Source organism: Semicossyphus pulcher, unplaced genomic scaffold, assembly GCF_022749685.1.
Source record: "Semicossyphus pulcher isolate SPU_LCO1_2020_fin unplaced genomic scaffold, fSemPul1.0.p SCAF_4, whole genome shotgun sequence".
Lineage (NCBI taxonomy): Eukaryota > Metazoa > Chordata > Actinopteri > Labriformes > Labridae > Semicossyphus > Semicossyphus pulcher.
Window position 1 is genome coordinate 23,046,459 of NW_027211715.1, and position 23,780 is coordinate 23,070,238.

At 41.9% G+C, this 23,780-nt stretch overlaps 1 protein-coding gene across 1 annotated transcript in view; it reads left to right on the plus strand.

Moving 5' to 3' along the window:
• The window catches only part of camsap2a (calmodulin regulated spectrin-associated protein family, member 2a), a 52,522-nt gene that overhangs the window by 16,837 nt on the left and 11,905 nt on the right, over positions 1 to 23,780 (plus strand). Inside the window, exons 3-8 of the mRNA XM_069679713.1 lie at positions 4,657 to 4,818; positions 6,379 to 6,462; positions 13,621 to 13,653; positions 14,839 to 14,980; positions 15,746 to 15,885; positions 23,602 to 23,698. Coding sequence (XP_069535814.1) covers positions 4,657 to 4,818; positions 6,379 to 6,462; positions 13,621 to 13,653; positions 14,839 to 14,980; positions 15,746 to 15,885; positions 23,602 to 23,698 — 658 coding nt within the window. The remainder of the gene's footprint in view (positions 1 to 4,656; positions 4,819 to 6,378; positions 6,463 to 13,620; positions 13,654 to 14,838; positions 14,981 to 15,745; positions 15,886 to 23,601; positions 23,699 to 23,780) is intronic.

The following is a 23,780-nucleotide window of genomic DNA, read 5'->3' on the forward strand; positions in this document are numbered from 1 at the left end:
AAAGGCTAACTCTTTCTCTGGGCAGCAAAGGATCTACCTCTACTCTTCCTCCCTCACTGCTTCTACCGTTCCACCTCGCCTCCTGCTAGCTTCCATCTGACATTTACACATGGTCAGCTGATCCCGACCGTCTGCTGAACACTATCTGCCTCATGTGCATGATTCATGAACACTGACTGCAGGGGACCTTTGAGGAGGCATTTTCCACATTCCTTCACATAGAATGAGACGGATACAGATGTTCTGCAGCAATTAGGAAACATAGAAGCTGTATTATAAGGTGCGCTGATAAACTTCAGATAGTCATATGATCATATTTCCTGTTGTATTTAGGCTTGCAACACTTTTACAACAGATCAGAAGCAGATCAAAACAGAAGCCTTGACATTGATATGTCAAGGCATAAATATGGACATAAAGTAATGTCAGCCTCTGTGTTGCAATTTACAAAACACTTAAACATGTTTCCTTTCTGATCTCAAGAGTCAAAGTCCTTTCACCCTAAAGCACGATCCACAGATACCTCTTTAGTCTTCCAACAATCGCAGGGTAACTCACGATACGATAAGCGATACGTGGCCCACGATAAGTTCAAGCTGTTGAACTAAATACTTAAACAGGTTTTAAAGCTTTAAGTTGATTTCCAAGTTTTTGAGATACTCAGTGGTGCAGTGGTTGGCGCTGTCGCCTCACAGATAGAAGGTTCCTAGTTCGGACCCCGGTTTGAAAGTAGTGGGCCTTTCTGTGTGAAGTTTGCGTGATCTCCCTGTGCATGTGTGGGTACTTCCTCCCACAGTCTAAAGACATGTTCGTTAGGTCCATTGGTGACTCTACAATTTCCCGTAGGTGTGAGTGTGAGCGTGAAAGGTTGTCTGTCTCTGTGTGTCAGCCCTGTGATTGACAGGCGATCAGTCCAGGGTGTACCCCCGCCTCTCGCCCGAAGACAGCTGGGATAGGCTCCAGCCCCCTGCACCCCTGAACAGGATAAGCAGTATGGATAATGGATGGATGGATGGATGAAATACCCAATGACACTAGCAATTACTTGTGGTAATAGCAGGGTAACTCACAATACGATACGTGATACTTTGCCCACGAAAACGCTAATATCACGATACAGGGATAATTGATATACAATCCTATAATGATACACCACGATATCTGATCATCTTCTTCTTTGGCTAATTCATTTCCGTTCATGCTACCCTCATTCACATCAGAAGTGCAGCTGTGAGGAGTTATGAAGTAGTGATTCAGTGAGTCAAAATCGCAGGTAAATCTGTTTGGAGCACCAAATATCGATATTTGGCGCCAGCCTTATGATAATTGTCCTGCACGAGTCAGGACGACGATATGTTGCCTTATCTGTATTTTGTCCCACCTCTACTAGCAATATATTGTTTTACATAATTATTAAGGCATACTATGTCTCTGCTGTTCTAAAAATTAAAAGTAGGTGTGCATAATAATATCATAAGTGAATTACCTGACTGGGTAAACTGCCTACTCTCCTATTTATAATTCCCCACTGTCCTTGTAGAGCATCCTCCTCTTTGTCCTCTGCTTTCTTCATCTATTTATTTATACTTCTAAACTGGTGGGTTTTAAACCTCGGATTTCACACTCTTAGTATTGTGTCAGAAAACCCACTTTATGCTAAAGTCTCTGACTTTTAAGGGCTGAAAGAAGCAACGATCGCAGTGCCAAAAAACACCTGAATACTGAAATGAGCAGTGGATCCTAGAGGAGCCCCTTTCTCTGACACAATCGCCTGGTGTCATTCAATATGATTAGAGTGTGCGCTGTGCAGGTCCGTGGTCTCGTAAACAAGATTAGTTCCCCTTGTTGTCATTTTATCCCATCAGACCACAGCGGATGCTAATCAATATCCTCAAATTGCTCTGCAGAGGGGGAGGGAAAGAGGCCTTTGAGGAATGATGTCGGTCTCTTGGCCTTTTTGAAATTGGTTTCGCCTGGAGTGGGTTATTTGTTGTGTGAGTACAGCGCCGATTTGTTACTGCTCCACCAACTGATAGCAGGATGTTTGTGTTCGGTTTCTAGTGTGTCTCTGGGATAATGTTGTACTCTGTTTGGACAGGCTAAATGCAGGGCAATAGGAAACATTTTGGCAGTGTATTATTAAATGAGATTGGCTGCTGCAGGGTTGCCAGATTAGAGATAGTGGAAATTAAGCATTTAGTTAATGCAATTTCACACAATGAATCGTCTCAGAGCTAAAAATGAAATATTGGTTGCTAACTAGACAGCACATCTCACAATGTAATGCTGTTTTTGGGAAAAGAAACTCTTCAGTATCAATGTTTTTCCAGCTGTAGCTCACATTCACAATGTACCAAGTGTTGGTACAACAAGGTAACAATGTTTTTCTTATAATTGAGCAGCCCCTTTCTAACAGGAATAAACCAAAGAGGGATGAAACACTTAGGCAAATTCTCTGGCTTTGTCTCTTCTTGCCTTATAATTAGCATAAAATGACACGTTGGTTGTTAGCGACAGAGTGAGCCAACAGCACGAGCTCTTCATCTTCACTTTCGTCATTAAACCCTCGAGAGGTGTTTTTAATACTTTGTTTCTCTTCTTTGACTCTCGCGAACATCTTCAAGGGGCCTCTTTAACTTTAGGGCTGATTAATTGTGTGAGCTCATGGAAAAAGCTGCTGCTCAAGTGTAAATATTTGGTGCTTTGATTCCCTCCATTGGCTAAAAGAGGGAGCTAAAGGTAGCAGCCAAGAGCTAAAATACACAGATTACTGGATCTGTACAGGCCTTAGCTACATCACAATGGTGGAGTTAAGACAACGTCGTGTTATACTTAAAGATGTTTATTCTTTAGCTTGAAGGATTGGAGTTCTGCAAGAGTTAACGCCATTGTATTTGTCTGTTCTGATCTGGAGAAATAATGTATTTAATGCAAATTATTCTTCGCTTCTTTGAACTTGCCTTTCATAACGTAGCAGCTGTTTCATGATGTAACATAGCTTGTTAGCATTTGCTAATTAGCCACCAGCCTTCAAAGACGAGTGAACAACTGTCTCTGGTGTCTAAGTCATACAGTGTACACTTATCCAACTTCACAACCTCCTCCCTGTGACTTTTTGCTGCAGCATCAGAACATACTGGATTGCTTCAGCTCATTAGATTAACCAATAAGGCCGTCTTAATGTTAGTTCCCAGTATTCAAATTATTGTTTATAACTTGTGCACTCATAGTTTAATTGTCATTGAATTTCTTGTATCTTCTCTTTTAATTAAATGTACAAATGTTTATTATTTTGTGTCCAAAGAATGGATTTTCATTTGTAGTTTCTCAAAATAAAAGCCCTCCAGTCGGCGATAACATTGAGCAGAGCAGCTTATAATGGACCCATATTCTATTAATTGGACTGTGTTGTCAGGAAGATGTCTTATTCAAGCCTCTCAAAGACCAGCAGTCTCTCTGAGCAAAGTGGGTCTCATAACCAGGGATGATTGCTCTTGTTTCCAGGGCAACGGCCATGAGGGAATGTTGACTGAAGACTCAGAAGTACAGCAGAGACGTGGGGCCTGATCCAATACTATAAATCACTGCCCCCTCAATGCTCCCCACTCACCTCAAACATTATGCAGTGTACTTCTTCACATCCAATCTAACTTTCCTTTTTACATCTACACATTTACAATAAAAACAAGACTTATAACGCTCTTCACAATCCTCAGGGAAATTTTTCATTGCAGTGATGTATCCCTGTCCCAGAGTTTTACGATTAATTAGCTCCTTTTACCTGCTCAGACAGATACTCACAGTGTAGTTCAAACACTTCTTACAGGCTTCTTCCTGTCTCTTTCTCTGTCTCAGTGGACCATACAGGATTTTGTCTTTGTCTGTAACCCAAAATATGCATTTAATGCTTTTTGTGTTACCTTTGTATTGTTAAAGGAGCAGTCCGCCCCTGGAAAAAGCCACTGTCAGTCAAAGCTGGTGTTCTCTGTAATCGATAAAAGCAATAATATTTGAAATTGGCGCCATAGCTGTGGAGAAAGTTGTACAAACAGCTTGTGGTTTTGCCCATTCTACATTCCTACAACACCCAGCGTGCATTGCGTCCCTCCCCCTGAAAGAAACGACCCAGCGAGAGATGCTGGAGTGAAATACTACCGTTTTTCAGTCAAGGACATTGAGGAAGCTCCCAGGCCTTACGTAGTCTGGTGGAGGTTTTCAAGGGCCCATTGGAGAAGCGGATACCGTCCTCCAAAGGCACAGAGCGAAATTGCATTTTTTTCATAATTTCATAAAGGCATTAGCTCTCCATAATAGCATGATAGGACTGAGGTTAAAAATCGGTGAACTGGCCCTTTAAGGTAATCAGACTTCCGTCGGACAGCTACATCTTTTACTAAGATTAAAACGCTGTCATGGTCCATTTCCTCTCAGAGAAAAGTGCTTTGATCTTATCTTTAGATTTAGTGTCAAAGAAATAAACTGGGCACATTTTCTGATCTATTACTCTCTTATCTTACCCTTATTTTCCAATTTTTGTATGCCTTGACCATTCCAGCTTTGTTTGACCTTCTTAGTTGACGATTCAGGACTGTAAGGCTTACATTAAAGCTGTAAATTGTCTCTCTAAATCTGTCTCTGTACTGTTCTTTCTTCCAGAGCGCTCACCTGGCGATGATCGACACTCTGATGATGGCGTACACGGTGGAGACGGTGAGCGTGGAGAAGGTGATGTCCTGCATCCGTCAGTATTCATCCTCCGACCCCGAGGTGGAGACACCTTACGACACAGAGGACGCAGTGACCACCTGGATCAACAAGGTGAGTATTGTTCGGGGGTTTTCTTTTCTATCACTATGTAACATCAAGAACAGAAGCTACGCTATAGGCCATTGGGGTTGTAAAAAAAATCATAAACTGGAGGTAAGTCACCTTGTTCAGGGTCTGTTCAAGGATCAGGCTGGAGCTCACACAATACGCAACTTATTGCAGATACCAGCTCGGGGGTATTTCTCCAACGTTTGGCTCATGGGGTTTGAGCTCTGAAATTGTACAGAGCACAGCGGGGTTGTAAGTTATTAGTGAAAAGCACTGACCTAAATACCATCAAATCTGTTACACGTGTAACACGTTGTCCTCATGCCCTGAGGTTGTACCATATGACATGTGCAGGTGAACTCACAGCACACGAGAGCACATCCTCCCGGGTATAATAGAGTCGGGGTTGTCCCATTTTTTCCAAGTTGTATATTTCAAAGTAAAACATGTTTTTTAGGTTAGATTTTAAAGGTACTGTTGTGTTTCTTTTGGTTGCCTGTGTTGTGGGTAGACACAGGGTCCACTGCATGAGTCAGAGAGCGAGGACGGACGTAGGCATGCTGTTAATATAAGCAAACATGTCTTGCAGCTATTTCATTAAAATTAAATGACATAACTTGAAGCTACTGTAAGAGAACTTTCATTTTGTGACAATCTTGTCCATCCCTGTGGACAAAGGTTATAGCAACTTCTCAAACTACTCCCTTATTCTAATCTTTACAGAGTGCAGAGCAGGGAATACACTGCAAACCATAGCCAACTATCTATCAGACCTACAGATGGTGAATGTTGTTTGGGTATCACTTAAATTCACAAAAAACATCAGTGTATGCACAAAAAAATGTTTAACACTTGGGCCCTGGACTTTGAAAAATCAGCCTACTTATGAAGTATAAGCGGTTGTCTACATGGCCTGCATGCACAGATGGCTCCTGCTCCTCCATACAGTGCTACAGACTCCCGTCTGTTTACATTCTTCTAGTAGGAACTCTGGGCTGCAGCCAGCTCGAGGCTTCACACACACACTCACAATAGTTAACAGGTGTGGTCATGGAGTCCTACTGGTCAGACACATGGCTCTCTGCTGGAGTCCCTTTATGCTCCGAAAGTCCCAAATTCACCAGCCCAACAGCTGATTCCTGCTTTAAGTTGATCCTTATGAACTAAAGGAGACACACTGTACTATATCCAAAATTGGGTGAGATTTAAGTCGATTTAACTTCGCTCGACTTGCTTTCAGTTGGATTGAAGTCAAATTTAAATTGTGTCAGAAAAACAACTCCTTCCAAACACTTCTTTATAGAAAACTAACACGAAACACAGGGAATGGGTTTCATTATGTTAACCATAATGTTTTAAATAATGATGTTACTGTGCCGTCATATCTGAAAAATACATTTCAGGATCATATTTTACACAATAAACTGAGGAGCCTCAATTTAAACGAGAAAAACTCATTTAATTTAAGGCTATTACTAAGCTCAAGTATTAGTCTTAGTCTGTTCCCAAATAAATTTTCTCTCAAGCTCAGTTTATTTTAAAGTTGTTTGTCGTCTCTTTCAGGTAAACGAGTATCTGAAGGACTTTGTGATGCAGGAGAACAGGAAGAAGGAGACGCAGAGCAACGAGCCAGCAGGGAGTCCTCGGGTGGGTGTTTTTATTCTTCCCTCCTTCTCCCAACACCGCTCTAACTACACATTACTACACGTACAGATGACACCAGTTTGTGGACTGTTTCAAACAAGCGAAATCGTTGACTCCACTTAATAGATTTGAAACAACGTTCTCCTTTCGACTGTGTCGCTTTGATATCTGGGGCCGGTTTCCTCAACAGATTGTAAGCCTTTAAAGTCCCTACCATCGAGGAAAATCTCCCTCACATATGTCTAAGCTTTATGTAAAGCTCAGTCTGTGTTTATTTAATGAAAAGAGAAGTAATGCCAGGCTGCATCCCTCACAGCTGTACAAGCTTCATTGTTTGTGCCCTTAACCAGCAGATCTGGTCTAATTAGGCGGGCAGTCATTTAGTGTGGGGTCAGCCATGTTCAGGATGCTCCCCTCAGACAAAATATGTTGTATAACTGACACTAGTTCGAGCAGTGATTTCTAATAGCATCAGACGGCTTGGTGTGTCTGTTTATCTGTGTTTCTGTTGTGCGTTTGGGTAATCTGTGTTTGGGTTTTGTAGCTTCACACTGCATTCACACTTCGTTCCACTGAATAGTGTCTTCAGTCAGTGGCAGAAATAAATCAACTTGATTCGCTAAAAAATGTAAAGGTATTTGTTGCATGAATTTCACATTCAGTCCGACATTTGCGCGTCTGTGCAGGTGAATAATGCTGAGAAAAAATGTGCCGTTTGACACATCATTTTGATATTGCAGCAGTTTCCATATCTTTGTTTGCAGTGTAATGATCTCAGCTTTTTATATTCAAAAGGGTTTCAGTAATATCTCATTCTAACACAAATTTAATGTTATGTTTTGAGCAGGGACAATGCACAAAGAACATTAACCTTATATAAAACGAGGAGGGATGTATTGCACAGGGTTTTAGCAAATTGCTATTTTCCGCCCGTAGTGAGTCACATGTTAAGAGAAGAGAGACTAACTCCATTAAGACCAGCCAATGATTTTCACATGACCAGATGGAGAAATGAGTAATATACTTGTTGGACTCTGGATGTTGGTATGCCTCTGAGCTCCACTTGTCGGAAGCTTTACTTATCATGTGTAATGATACGCAGTTATATGGAGCTGCATGAAGACATGCTGTCCATAATGTATCATGCTTGAAATATACAGTACATGTTATCATGCTTTGCAAAGGGGCTGTTGTTGACATAAATAGGAATTTCTGATCAAATCAAAAAGAAAAACAAAGATTTAGAGCAGCTTTTATGAAGCTACTTGTTAGCATAACATGCTAATTCAAACAAGGCCCATGCTTTCATTAGGTTTTTAGTGACTGGGTGGCACTTCACTGTGAAGCTACTGCAGAAAGAAGTTGTTTAAAAAAGTTCAGTCTAAATCCACAGCTGACAATTCTGCTTTGATTATTTTGTATTTTGTAAAATCAGTCAGAAGCATTTTACATGAAGAATAAACCCTTATAACACAATACTCTTACTTTGTATTTTGCTGCAGAGAGTGCTCCAGCAGAGTACAAGAAAAGGTCAAGAGATGCTTATGGCTTCATGGAAATTAGCCTCTTCAGTGGTGCATTGTCTTTATATTATGATGAGTTTGTCGTGGACATTAATGTAACGGCATTTAGTCGCAGTATTCTTATGACCCCATTTAGAGCAACCAGTCAAGAAGAGAGGGTCACCGTTACCTACCTATCACCCTGACACAGCAGAGTTGTGATCAGGGAAGAGGAGCAGGTGGATGATGTCATCATGTCATCATGTCATCGCCTCACCCTTCATGCTTGGATTCTGCCACTCACATCCATTTCGTTTAGTCTGCTTCACCAGCAGTTTTCCAGACAGAAAAGTGACCATTGCGTGGTTTTTGCAACACCCCTGAAAGTCATGAGCCCCCTCAACCCATGTTAGATAACCATGAGAGATTTCAGTCCACATTCATCAGCAGCAATTCCTCTTCCTTTTGTGCATCTCATTTCATTTCCCTTGATCTCTCCTCACTCCCTTCCTCGCCCCTTCTCCTGGGTCATGCCTCCTTTCCATGCATCCTTGCCATCACAGACACCAGACAGTGACACAACACCGCCAGTGATGCTGCTTTGCAGAAATATTTAGAGTCAGACAGGTTACCTAAGGGAAAATATTGCAAACTCTGTCCTTTGTGTTTTAGCCTGCAGGGAGTTGAAATGGAGCAGTGTGTGTGTGTGTGTGTGTGTGCATGTGTGTGGTTCCCGTCCCAGACCCAGGGCCGTGCAGACTCCTCTCGGCTTGATGCTGATCCGACCAGTCAGTGTGCAGACGCGGCACTGCATGCCTCAGCTATCCCTCATGAATACTCAGTTGCGTCCAAAATAAGTGACATCACATCATTTCATCATCAGACTCTTTTTAATGCTTGTCGAACCAGAAAACTTTTGCCAATATTGAACGGCTGACATTTTTTGTTACAGTGTAGTCTCCCTGACACCGCCTGAGTGACTCACTTGAGGTGGCACTGCTGCTCATGAGTTAACGTGTCTTGTTTGTTTGGCCCCTCGAGCCCTCGAGCTGGCCCTCCAGTATCATCCCTAACCCTTGGCAGCTCACACGGGTTGGTGCGTGTGTTGTGGGGTAGGGTTTGTGTGTCCTCTTGGTGACTCTTTCTCTTGCTTGTGGCTGACATTGTTTCGGTCATTGGATGTTGCAGTTCTACGCTTTCAGATTAATTAAAGAACACTTTAATCAGTCTGTTTGTCTGCCTGCAGCTGCTGAGACAGACAGATCCTGTTTCTGTTTCTGTCTGTGTTTTTTCACCGCAGAGTTTAAGGTTTAAATGGTTTTAAAAATTCAGAACAGTACTGTGCATTTTATTGTGGTCGTAAAATTTGAGCCAAGTGATTACTTGATTAAATAATAAAATGCATTGGCCCGTTTTAAAGCCACTCTGCATGTTGTTTAGTCAGGACAGTTTTTTAACTTTATGTGTCTAACTTCAGGGTCTTGCTGCGTCAGACAAGAGATGTTGCATAACTGCTGGCACTCTTGGTTGTTACATTATGACAATGACTTTGCATCAATGCTAGTGTTCAGTGTTCAGTCTTTAAAATGGCTATGGTAGCATAACTTCTACTGGGGGGTCATAAAACCATCCGGTTGTTCTTTGACTTTCTCTTTACCTCCTCTCCTCCTTTAAAGAGGGGGTATTATGCTGTTTCACATTTAAGACATATATATAATGTTACAATGTTGGATGTTTAGACTAAACATGGGTGAAGTTTCAAATCTGTAGGTAGATGTATGTTGGAGTAATCCCCAGGCTCCTCAGCTCTGTCTGCAGGCTGCTGTGAATGCCAGGTTTCACACAGTTTTTTCTACACGCTGCACTTTGTGACATCACAGAGAGCTGGCCAACCAGAAGAAAGTGGGCCTGCAGGGACAGGATTTCTTAAAGGGACCAGTGTGAGAAAAATTAGTGTTTTTTTAGTGTAAATTATGCTAAGCTACTCTACAGGTATCACAGAGTGAAATATGAAGCTTGAAATAAGCATAATACCCCCCAGATCATAAACATTCAGTATAATTGTGCAGTGGCCAAACCCTACCCAGTTGCAGTACTTTCTGAGAGAAATAGCAGCATATGTTTGTGATCTAAATTCCTTATGACTCAGAGAAAATCACTAATTTTATTCCCCTTTTCATGCAGGACAAACAAAGCTGTGCTTTGTCCCAAGTGTGCCTTTGTCTGCTGCACAACACGAAATTAGCACCATCCTCACAATGGAGTTGTTTGGCCCCAAATGAGTTGAGGAAATCATTTTCTTCAACTTACTTTTAGTTGAGTCTCAATTCAAACTGTCGATTAGACTAAAAGTTTAATTAATTCTTCAGTAATAAGCCTTCGCATTTGTGATGGCCATCGTATTAACATAGTGAAAAGACACACAGAAGAACCTCAGCAAACAAAGTTTCTCAAACTGCACCGATATGCAAAACACTTCTGTTGTTTGTTTTGCTGATGTCTACCAGCTCCATCTATCCCCCCATCACCCCCCACCTGCCCAGACCTCCCCTGTTGTGTTTGTGCAGGATGACTGCAGTGTGAGTCACGCAGGCAGCCTCTGTCTCAGACAGACTCACAGAGACGATTTACCCTCCTGGGACAACACAGAAGAGCTCACCGGGGCAACAGTGTGTTTTTATTTTTATCTACTGTACGGCAACCGGGGGCGGGGGTGGTGTTGGGAGGGCGGCTAGGGTGGGGGGTGGGGACACTGCAAAGGCAGCGTCAGGACAGAGAGGAGAGGACTAATCCTTTTAAGTTTCCGAAGCTGAGCTGCAGCTCAGCCGGACACGTCGGGCTTCACGGGGTGAACTTTGGTGGAAAGAGGGAGAGTCGCAGGATGATTGAAGTGGAGATGGGCGGGGTGAATGTGTGGGTGCATACACATAACTATAATATGTATGTGTGTGTTTGTGTGTGTGTGTGCTCTTCCGTAAGGGGATGATGGATGAAGGCCTCTCCCCGGGGGTTTGATTGCTGGTTATAACAGACTTTAGACTGTGTTTGACCCCGCTTAGCCCACAGTCTTAGATCATCTCTTTAGATACAGACAGCCTTCATCGCCTTCCTCAGAGTGGGCCAGCACAGTCGGGAGCTGTGTACCCAGCATTTTCTCAGATTAAAAATTCAGGTTGACCCCTCTAAAAGCCGTTTAGTAGAAGATGTGGACTTCTTCTTCTTCAAAACCACATACATACAGGATGTACACAATGGACAGGAAAGAAAAAGATCAAAACAACAAGTGAAATTTCATGCTTAGATATGTAATTGTTCTAGTAAGGTGGGTTTTACATGTGTTGGGTCATTTTGAATATATATTCGCTGCTTATATTTGTGTTTATACTGGATCTATAGATAATCATTTCAATATCAGCCAGAGAAATGATCATAACCCAAAGTCTGATCCACTCTCTCTCATGCCATGCTCCCCTCCTGTCAACCAAATGTTCAACTTGGCCCGTACGTCGATGTTGACTTTATGAGGTCATGTTTTAGGGAGTGCTTGGCCTGGGGAGACAAAGGAAGGAAGTCAGATATCTCAGTCAAAGACATGCATCAGAATAATTTCAGAGGTACGACAAATGCCCAGGGATCGAAGTGCTTGTGTTTGTGATAATGTCAAGACAAAAATATAATGCTAAAATACATGGACACAAATAGACACAGAGTAGGAGCATAGGTAAGGCATTAGATTATTCTTCTCTGTCACCAATAAAGAAATTTCTTTACAGATGATTCACAGCTTTTAATGGAGCTATATTTTCTTACCTGCAGCACAACAGACAAATGGATTCAACTTATTAGCCAATGTTATATAAATCAGATTACATCAGTGTGATCCTCTGATAGAATCAAACTCTAACCTTTGACTTAAATTACCCTTCAGAGAGCTCTGCCATTAATCACATCAGGAAAATCCCCCCAAAAAACACGTTTACAGCTGATCCTTTCTTCCACTTTCTGTCTTTATTATTTATTTGGGGGTTTCGTTAAAAGGCGTCTGTATTTTCTCACGAGTCGCGGCCCTTTGAAGTTGAGAGCCACTCTGAGCAGCACTCACATTTGGCTCTTTGATGCCTCTCTAGGCAGTGTGGGAATTATCTATTAACTGAGGCAAGCCTCTCTTCTTTTGGAATCAGCTTACATTGTCAGGGTAGGGCTGACAGTTTGGCTGCGTTAATGCAGTGAGATTGTTATTTGTTTTACTTAAGGGTTTTTATTTAAGAAAATCAAGTGTTTAACCTTGTAAACATCTCCATGTGGTGTTTTTCATGCGCTAAAGACATATCAGGGACAACATAAGCAGTCATCTCCATGGCTGGGCCTGTCTGCTTTTAAACTGCAGTGTACCAAGGACAGGCTGAACAACACGTTTTCAGATTGGCAGGTTTGAGACGTCACAAACCTAAGGAGCCAATCCCGTTACCGGACGGGGTGACGCTATGCAGATCATTATGTGTAACCTATGGCAACCACTTCGGCGATGCGCGAGCCAGCTGTAACCATCATCGTCATTTTAGCAAACTCACATTCACTAATTACTACATTTCAAGCTAGCTAAGTTTCAACAAGTTGCCACTAAACGATGGCAGAGACGTGTTTTGTTTTTGCGACGGAGGGGGCGGTTGGTAATTTGCATAGTGGGCGGGGCCTATGCAGAGTAAGGAATTTTTTAATGAGGGAGAAGGAGGAGATGCCTTGGGAGGATTTTTACAAGGTAATTAAACGTATTTTGCAGAATAAGCATTTTATATTTCTTAAAACATGACTGGAGCTGCTCTTTAAGAGACAATACGATACATTTAAAGTTCTTATTGGTGCCCTGCAGTGTTTGTTAATTATAAGACTCATCTAGTTCAGTGTTAGAAGAAATGTGGAGATTAAAGGACATTTAAAACACATATTAAAATTAGAGAGTGTCCCTTTATAAAATCAAAAGAGGGGCTTCGATTTAGCTCAGTTGGTAGAGTGGTCCCTCCCATGTACAGAGGCTTCAGTCCTTGCTGTAGCTGCCCTAGGTCCAAATCCACTGCTGCAAATAAAGGTGAAAATCATCTTTAAAAAATAAGGAACATCTAAAGAGAAATAGAAGATACATACATTTGAGTTTTCACTTTAAATTTTTTTTAAAGATGTTCAGAAGTAAAACCACTAAAACTGACCGCAGTGATGAAAAGGCGTCCTTGCAGAGCAACATTAATAATATCTGTCTCAGGTGAATGATGTAAGTCGCCTTAATCTCAGGGTAATTTCTATTAAGGCTTCAAAACAGGTCTTTGGTTTTGTACGTGTTTCGTAAAGGGTTTGAAATGCTATCATCCATTTCATTTGAGAGAAATTATGATCCCCAAAGCATCTATATTTGGTCTGCGGGTGACTAAACTCTTTTTCTATCGATGAATAAGAAGCCGAAGCCTCAGACGAACAGAATTTCAGGCTTATTTCAGGTTGTGTGGGCGTCTTTTCTTGCCCGCTCAGTGACACACAGGTTCCCTTCCTTTGATCCCGCAGCTGCTGTCATGTCTTTCCTTTTATAACTAATCGCATTACAAACTAATCTCACTAACAGGTATGTCTCTGTTGTTGTTTTTTTGTCTTTTTTCCTGTGCTTCTGCAGTCTCCAACCAAGTGGTACATGAAGCTTGTGCCTGTAAGTCAACTAATCAGTGCTTTGCTCTTTCATCTTCGTATCCATAGTGACCGTCTCTCATCCCTTCCTGCCCCTCTCTGTCTTCACTGCCATCATTTTGTCACATGTGTGCAACAACCTGTGACCGCACTGTTACATAAACACAGCTTTTCTCTCTCTTCACCGGTTTCTATTAACAAGCGTTCCCTTGTGCCGGGTCCATGTGATTCCCTGCACAGCAATAAATATGAACAGACGTTATGAAAAGGTAGCTGCAGTGATGATAAATCAGAGTGTTAATCAAATTACAAATCAGTTGCTCTTTGTTCTCTTCAGTCTTTATGAACTTAAGTATAAGGTTACGTGTATATAAGTCCATGATGTACAGACAATAGGAATTTGTGTGTTTGAGCTCAGATTGTCTGACGCACGTCCTTGTGTTTCACCCTTGTGGAATCACTGAAGAGCTCCTGAGGGATTAGCCACACAAAAAAAATAAATTAAAAAGCTTAATTTTATTACATTTTCATTTCAGAGATGGGATGTCTGAGAGCATTTGGCATGAAATTGTTTCCGAGTCCCTGTGCCAGTTCTCACTGCAGACCTCCTCTAACATTGTGTCTGTTAGGAGAGAGTCAGCTTTATATTCAAACCGAAGCGCTGCAATCACAGTCCCTGTGCTTAAAAAGAAACAGGCACATTAATATGTCAGTTTTAAAAGTTTTCATAAAGACTATAGTTTGTAAATACACCATATTTAAGTTGAATAAGAAACGCCTAACATGCAGAGAATAGTTATTTAATGCTATGCAACTAGGACTAACAAAGATCTCAACATCTGTTAGAATAATCAGTAAGTCGCCTCAGTTGCCTCGGTGCAACACTGATATTTACCACAGTGGTGGTTTGCTCCCTCTCAGTGGGCTCACTCTCTCTGTTCCTTTACAACAATTGAACCATTTTACTACGCACGCTGTTCGGCTCCAGAATCATTCACTTACCTTCACACATGAGTTAAACTAATGAAGCCTTGATGTGCTCTAAAGTGGCTGTTGCTGCTTTAAAGAGACAGACGCAGTTTGCAGCCGTAAATAATGATTGAAAAAAGAAACACGAGAATAAGTTTGGCCCAAGATAATATATGAAGGGAGCGTTATTTTGCACAACGCACGTGTGGTTTATAGACATGTATTTCATGCTCTGCAGGCTCGCTACAGGAAGGAGCAGACCTCGACCCAGCCCGTTCCCTGGATCCCTCCTGTGGACAACCTGCTGAAAGACAGCACGGACGGCTCGGCTCTGGGTGCTCTGCTGCACTTCTACTGCCCTCAGCTGCTACCACTGGACGGTAAGAGCTTACAGTTAATGTAGACTGAGGAGACAGTCGTGTGTGTAGGTAAGGAGCCGGATGTCTGGAGGTCCTGCAACATAACACAAAGTGACAATAATTTATCAGCAAGAGAATAAGACCTTTGTTTACCATAGATTCATCAAAATAATGTGCTAAAATGTTTCTGGCCCTTTAACTGCTGCTGCAAATTGAAACTACAGTTAAAATCTGTATTTGGTTATTTAACAGCTGAGTTATGCACACATTTTAACTTTGTACATGCTTCACTTGTGGTTATCTCTCACAAATGTTTAGTGTGAAAAAGAGTTTATATTTTATTTTGAAAAACCTGTAGTCACAGAGCTTGGAGATCAATGTGTCTCATTTAGTCTCCTGCCCCTGAATGACTCACTCAACAGATCAATGATGACAGACACAAACAAAAGATGCCACATAATCACATCACTTTGTTGATGAATGTTATAGTAGGCCAACAACAAAGACACAAAAACAATCATTCAGGAAGATCGATCACACTCAATCAATGACTCTTTAAATGTGTTAACTCACAGCTCCACCCACAGGTTCATGACACGCAATCCCCTGTCCTGATTGGTCAGTCATTTAAAAACCTATATAAGCAGGTCCATCCTAAAACATCCTCAACATAGTACGTAACGCTCAACAAAAAACAAGCAGTTAGAACCGGAGCCCCTTCAATCATCAAATCCACATTGACGTCACACTGACTGTGACACCCGATGGCTCCCTCTGCTCTCCCAGATGTGTGCCTGAAGGACAACATGACGCTGGCCGACCGGCTCTACAACGTGCAGCTCATACAGGACTTCTGCAAGGACAACCTGAGCAGCTGCTGCCACTTCAGCCTGGAGGACATGCTCTACGCCTCCTCCACCATCAAGGTACGCCTCACACCTGGCTGCATTCAGCACCGAGGTTGGGTGCACTTCTGTATAAAACTCATTATGTTGGTGGTTCGGTCAGTCAGTGGATGTTGGTTTGACTAACCTCTATTTCGTTGAGACGTTTTAGTGGAATTTTGCTTGTCCAAATGTACAGAAAATAATTTGTAAAGGACATTTAAATTAAACGATTTTGAACGAGACATGACATCGGAGGCGGGCATCCTAGATTGAGGAAGTGTAGTTTAGCAAACTCCCTGGCCTCCGCCAGATGACGTGTTTTACCTAGTCTGGCGAAGGTTTTCCAGGGCCCATTTTTAGAAGCGGATAGCGTCTGCCAAAGGCACAGAGCATGATAGGACTGAGGTTGAAAATCGACGAACTAGCCCTTTAAGATGATAAAGTATTCCAGTTTATTCTAGGGGGAAAAAATGTGCCTCATATCACTGAATAGAAACCTCTGGAGTCTCTGGACTTGATGCTTTTATTGTGACTACTGTGTATACTGATCCTGTTTGGTTGGTGTCCAAAGCGTCTCTCTACAAACCACTTCTCCACTCTGAAAATTGCTTTTACAGTCGGTACAGTCGAAAGAGTCTTTACAGTCTTGGAGAAATATCTGTCAGAATTGAAACTGCTGAACTACTTACTTTTAGCCTTTGAAATGTGCCTAGTGTGTGCCATCTTAAAAAGACAGACCCCATGTGAACTTCTCCATAAACCGTGAAGTCATGTCAGATCTTAGCTTTAACATTTCCAAAATTAGTTATACTTGAGAGTTATACTTATGCTAAGGATTGTTTCCAAATCCTGTGTGCGCTCATTCATTCATGAGGATTTTCGATACAGATTAGAAAACCATATGTTGTGGTATCCAGTGAGAGAGGCCAAATGAGCAGCTCTGTAGGCCCGTGTGGTGAGTCACGCTGTGGAAAAACCATTCAATCCAAACTATCTGTCTTCACCAACCACAGGCCTAGAGAGCAGCGCTCACCCTCCTGTCATTACACGTCTGTGTGAGTCTTTTCACTCTTTCCTTGTCTTTCTTTATTCATTTCCTTCTTTGATTTCCCTTCCTTTCTTTCTTTCGTAATTTCCTTTCCTCTCTGTTTCTTTTTCCTTTCTTTTGCCTCTTCATTTCTTGTGTTTCATTCTGACTTTATGAGATTTTACTTATTTTCTCTTATCATACTTTGTCTCTCTCTGACTCACTCCTCTTCTCTCTCTTACTCAGAGCCTTGTTTGCACATCCTCCAGTCCTCACACCTCTCTTCTAATGCCAGTGTCACATCTGTTAGTGAATGTGTTTGCAGTTTCGAGGCTGTCAGCTGCTGATGTGACATTATTGATTGCAAATTCTTAGTATATGAAAGTGGGGAGTGCTTCTGTCAAAGAAATGGAGTAGACACTTCTTTGGTTTGTTTTCTAAAGTATATTCTCTCCTTGCCCTAATACTGTAAGTATTGTAAAAGTACTGTACAATGCTGGATTGCTGTCTGGCCCAAAGAAGAACATAGAAAGGATTTTGGGGAAGATGAGTGTTCTGGTTTCCGTTTGTAGTACGCTTGTAGTCCGAGGAATATTGACCAATCACGTATCAGCAGGCTGCGGCGTATGCAGGAAAAACAGTCCGTGAGGAGAGCAAAAGCAAGCGAACATAATCCGCCGTAATGACATCCCGGCTCCCATCAGCGTCATCTGACGACGATTTAGCTTCTTATTTATCTCTACAAACAGACATGCTAACAGCCAACAATCTGTTCTAGATCTAAAATTCAACTTGTAAATTTCCTTGACGCTGTGTCACGAAAGCCGTTCAGCGTTCAGATTTCCCGACTTCCTTGAATGCATCAGAAATGATCGCTCCGACCTCCGTTCAGCAAACGAGCATTTTAAAAGTAGTTTTCTTCTCCTCTTGAGGACAGACCTGACAAAGCTTCATTTTTTAGTTGTTGCAACTCTGCATCATGATGTTAAAATTTCGGCAAAGGTAAGACCCGTTAATTAAAGTCAATCACAAGGAAAGCATTTTCTTTTTCTGTAAACAATGCAGCACGTGTAAAAGGAAGTCGTTTAGCGCTAACCGCTGGCTAAACCAGAAACGCCCGTCATGTTCACTGTTGTCCCCAGAGGCTATATCGTCGTCAGACTACAGCCAATGGGATCCGAGATTGAACAGCTCTTATTCCTGTCCTTTAATTTCTCCTATGCCTTTCTTTGCTCATAGCCCATATTGTGCTAAAGGATCTATGGGAAACTAGTTCATCAGTTTGCTAAATCTGGGTCTATGTTGGCTCTTAAACACATCATTCTAGCTGCGTTCATGTGTGTTTCTTTGTCGGTGCAGAAATCCTTTGAATCAAATGGCTGCGGCAGCTGCTGAAGTCCACAAATCCCACAACATCCCAAAACAGCAACTGTCACTATTCCGCCACACAAAAAGCACAACAAACCACAACTTGTCTGGTGGTTTAGTGGAACTTTCCATTTGTGCTTTAAGTTTATATTTGTCCTTGGTGTGTCCATTTCAGTGTGCTTAGCCTGAGAGCTGCATAAGCAGTAAAAAAAAAAGATGTGTCTGAATGACTTTGACTCTGCCTCAGCATGTCCTCTGATGGAGAACTGTTTGTCTCAGCACACGCTGAATACAGGCTACTGAAAGGACAAACAACAATCGACTGTCCAAACTGAGTAAACATCAACTTTCGAGCCACCCTAAAGCAGCAGAAGTCCAAGCCCAAAGCTCACACACATCCAGTAAACACACAGCATCAAAAAAGAAAGAATTGACTGGTGTGAAGCCGCGTATACCAGCAGTATTTGCTGACACTGATTTCACCAGGGATAAACTAAAATCCCAGCAGTGCAGAGTTATTGCCTGAGAGCAGCAGTGCAGCCAGACACGCGTACAGAACCAGTTAGATTCAGTAACCTTGACCCACTTTCCAGGCAGTATGTTGTGTGTGTGTGTGTATGTCGTGGCCCGTCATGCTAATAGAGGCCTTATTATGGAGACTGAGCCGAGACATTTAGCGAGGAGAGGACGTGAGAGAGGTGTTGATGTGGAAGGAAATGAAATAAGGAGAGAAGAGACAAGCGATAACGCTAAACACCAACAGAGAGTTTGAAACAGTTGGAGAGAGTATAGAGGAGACAGAAGACTGACTTGATGATGTGTTTAGACATGCCCATCACTGGAGCATGCACACAGAGGCACAGACACCATGATGAATATCACACTTAGCTTCAAGTGTTCATGTGCTAATTCTTCCATCAGATGCAATTCGATCTGACGTTTTCCTAGATGGAAGATGTTAAAAGTATATAATGGCAAATTTCTCAATTATGACAGAATCATGTGGATATTTTGCACAAGAATCAACAAAAATGCATCCATGTATGTTAAACAGAGCTGTTACTTGGGATTATTTTCATTATATGCTATCTACCAATTAATTTATCGATTGATTGATTAAATATATTTTCTATTAATTACCTGAAAAATGCCTATATACTTTTTGTCAGAAATGCCTTTTAGTGTACAACTCCTTGTTTAAAGTTGTAATCTCGAAGATCTCAGTTTCGTTCTCTTTGGCGGCACCTATGGCGATAAACGGTAATTGCGGGAGCACACTTCCCAGATATCCAAACAGCGTTGCATGTGTGACGTCCACGGTTGGCTCCGGTTGTAACTCTTGATTTTCCTCGCTGACGGTCGCTTTCTTTTTAGACTGTTTGCCTTCATCTGAGCGTCAAATTTTGTTCTTATTCTTTGGATTTTCACTTATTTTTGAAGTTGTATCTGTAGTCATCGATCTTTTCTTTGTTTGTTCAGCCATAGTAGATTACAGTTTACTTGCAACACTTGCAGAGACCGGAAAAGCAGCCGCTTAGCTCCGCCTACCGTCTCTGGCAGACCAACCACTGCTGGGTGATAGAAAATGTGTCGCTAACTGGGCGCCGCTTGTGATTTGTTTCCGCAAAAGTCTCCACAGACACCCAGTCTGTAATACTGCAAATGCAAAGGCTTTCATCAGTGGGCCATAGGCTCACTCACCATTGTTTTATCTCATTTGGCGATAGATAGTGACTGAACAGACGTTTATTATAAATGAAAATCCTCCAGATTATTACTTTAGCATGAAAGACTTTAAGACAGTAATGTAAAAAAGAAAATCCTGGAGATAGCTCGGTTCAGTTTAAACATGCGGCCCAGACTGTTGCTTGTGTGGGACAGACACTTTAATAGATATTATCAGCCACCCGGAGAAATCACTCTATATGTGTAGAAAAATTGGGATTCAGCGAGAAGCCTCCCTGCCTGAACATTTGACAGCTGAGTGAGTGTCTTCATTCACGCTGTCTCTCACACACACACACCAGTCTGTCTGGCATCTCTGTGTCAGATTCCTTGGGCTTCTTTGTGTCTGAATTTAAAGAGGACAGCACATAAAGACACTAGAATTAAGCGTCTCTTTCCTTCCCTCTCAAAGTAAAACAAGACTCATCATAAAAGACTAGATAATACACAACGTTTTGTACGTTGTGTTTAGTCAACATCATATTTAGTATGTCTCCATAATAGCCTTCGGTAACCAACCCCCAAAGCCTAATGGATAACAGGCCAGTAAATCATGTCAACCCTCTCCCATTTAAAGGCTCTTCATTTAATTAATTCACAGCACATCTAAATTACCATCTGTGGATCCGAGGAGGAGACATGACATTCACCATTTTGTGGCTTCTGCCAGCGTTTGCTTCTTCTTTACCAGGAGGTTTAAAGGTTGCCTTGAGGTTGGCAATAATACACTGACTTTCTTCATGAGCTGCCTCTTCAGGATGGCTTCATGTCTGCTGGTTTATTTCTCTACAGTTTGACTTTTAGATATCAGCCAAGACGGATATGTTCCACTGCAAGATACAGCTAAAAAAAGTCCAAATAACATTTTAAGTTTGTGACTTTATTAAACACAAACTGGGCGTTCTGTTTGATTAAAATATACTGAATAACATAGTATTTGTGTCATTAGTTGACAGTGATTTGCAGTGAGTGTTGCTCCAGGATTAGCTGCAGTTCCTAGACCACCAGCAGGTTAAGAGGATCATGTGACGTTCAAGTGCTGATGGTTCTTTTCAGCGTCATAATGTCCTCTAATCAACTTCTGCACTGACTCCAAAGGCTGTGTATGAAGTGTGTTTGTGGCCCATTTAAGTTTTTTTCTTTAGATTTTACTTCTTTTTTAAAGTAATGTAAGTTCAGGGTTTTCTCCAGGCAGCTCAGGGAAGCCTGATAAACTTGGCTGTAAGTCAAGAGAGTGGGTTTTCCAGATTGGAGAGTCTGGCTGGCAGCAGGACCTAGATCCTTTAATCAACCCTCTGGCCCAGTGACTGTTGACATTAATGCCCAGTGCATGCTCAGTGTGCGTCTTAGCGTAGTGTCTTGCCGAGTAGGATAGCGTAATTCCTAGGTTGTTTATGTGCGACCTGCTGGGTGCATTTGTATGCATACAAACCTTAAACATTGCAAAAGCCAGGTTCAACGCAGGGTGGGCTGTTTGTGCCGAACCTCCTGCAACCCCGAACTGTCCTCTTGTAATCACAGATCAGGTTTCCTGTTTTCATCCTAAAACTGCCACACTCCAAATCTGCAAAAAGCCGGATCTGGCAGCGCCGCAGATCCGGCAGAAGGTAGTAATGCCAGTCGACGGGGACGGGAGTTCAGCGTAGTGGTGGTTTGTGGTGCTGTGGTTGGTTGTGTGAGGATCTGTGTGAGTGTGTGCGACTGCTGACTGGTGGTATTAAGCGATCACGCTCACACCTGGTGTGTCTGTAGTAGTCAGAGGGACAGATGGGAAGAGGGAAGTCAGGTTGGGCTCTCTGCCACCAATCTTCGGCTGGGCGAGCGATGGGAGACGTCTCTCTCTGTTTCTTTCTTTCCTTCTTTTTTTTCTGACTCTTATTCTTCTTTCTTTTCTTAACCCATTGAGGAATACTTCACATGCTGAACACACCGAAAGGTAACCAGCTCTATGGTACTTGACTGGCTTTTTGTTAGCAATTTAATGTTAAAGAGCTTTTTAACCCCAGGTTTAGAAGAAAGGAAAGTGTGGTTTGATGATGGAGAAGTTTTAATTGACTGACTGAATGAAAAACTCTAGCTGTTCTAAGCAACTGTTCAGTGTTTTTACAAAATTGTTGATTTGATTGTTTTTGCTTTACTTAAATTACTTTGTAACCATGTGCATTACAGCTTCACAAGTCTCCTTACTTCAATAGCTACAATCCTTTGCAGCTCTGCTTCTCTAGCCAAACAAAAGAAAGGTCCAAACTGTGTAAAATGGTGCAGTAACACTCCAGGGAAACCGCTGTTACTGGTGTTAATTGCCTCTGCCCCTCCTGATGTGCTTTTGGGCTGCAGCTGGGGGGGCTAAAGGAGTGTATGTACAACGTGTATGTGAGTATGCTGGTGTATGCATGGTAGGGCGAAATGTTGCTGATGATGTGAATCAGGTATCTTTAGAGCTGAGCCATGCAGCAATGTCTTTGTCTGGAGTACCGTGGACTGAGGGCGGGGAGGGGGCGTGTTTCTCCTCAAGGTCGTCCCTGCTTCACCGCACCCGTTTTGCATATGTATGTGCATTTATAAACGTGTGTCAGCATGGTCACTGAATAATATGTCCAATTTGGCGTGATAATGTGGTAAATGTTGATTCTTTCAACACAAAAAGTGGAGTAAAACTGCCTGAGCTGGATTTAGTGAACAATGCAAAATAAGTTGCTTTTATTGGGAGGTATTTTAATCATTCTTTTAGTAGTTTCATGATAATTAGACCCATGTTAGATGTTTTTATTTTAATCACGATGGCACAAATCTTGACTGGTTTAAAATAGTGTTTTGACAAAGATGCCAACAAAAAATCGGCAAAACTGGTTGAACCATGTGGTGTTTTTTGTTAAAGATCTGTGATGGGCTACAAGTTTTAACTCAGTTAAACAGTAACAGATGCATTTGGTCTTTAAGAACAAGCGTAATAGTCACTTATTTTTCCTTTGTTTCCTATGTATGTCATGGGACGGGTATTTCTGAGTGTCCTTAAGCAGCTTCACCACCCACTCTATGTTGACCTGATTTAGATGTAGACACGACCTGGTACAGCAGTGGCAAAGATCAGATCAAAATTTCTTACCCCATCTAATTGATGTTGGCTAGTGATCGAGAGCGGTAAAAAATAACTGACCTCTATTATTGAATTGGGTTAATCGCTCCTCTCTACTACCACAGGTACTACTGACATCGTTACGTAAGTGGCAAATTAGCTTATCTAGTGAAAAGCCGTGATGTTGTTTACATCCACTAAGCTAACATAGAATTAAACACTGAATATTCTTCATTAAAATGTCACCTATCTGTTGGAAAATGCCTCGCTGAAAAAGAGGATTAATTAAGATACTCTTGCGAATTAATCCACTGTAGGCTCAACTATGAAGCATCTTTCTCTTTAGAGGATACTCTGTGAAATGGAGCAGCATTGGTGATTTAGTTAATTATTTATATGCAGACTGGAAGATTCAAGTCATACTCATCACCTCCGGCTCTCTTTAAGGGTTAACAGAGACATCTGCTGGAGAAATAGGTTCAATGTCATCATCTGGCAAGTGGTATTGTGGACCCACTGTCATGTTTTTAATCTTCTTTGTTTTTGAATATTTCCACAGAATAACTACCTGGTGTTCATGGCAGAGCTGTTTTGGTGGTTTGAGGTGGTCAAGCCGTCTTTTGTGAAACCAAGAATGCTGGACAACGAAGGCACAGGTAAGTCTTAACTTTTAACCACACATAGCATCCGTCAAAGTTCAATAGTAACTGTACTGTGCAAGTGAATCTTCTGAATTCT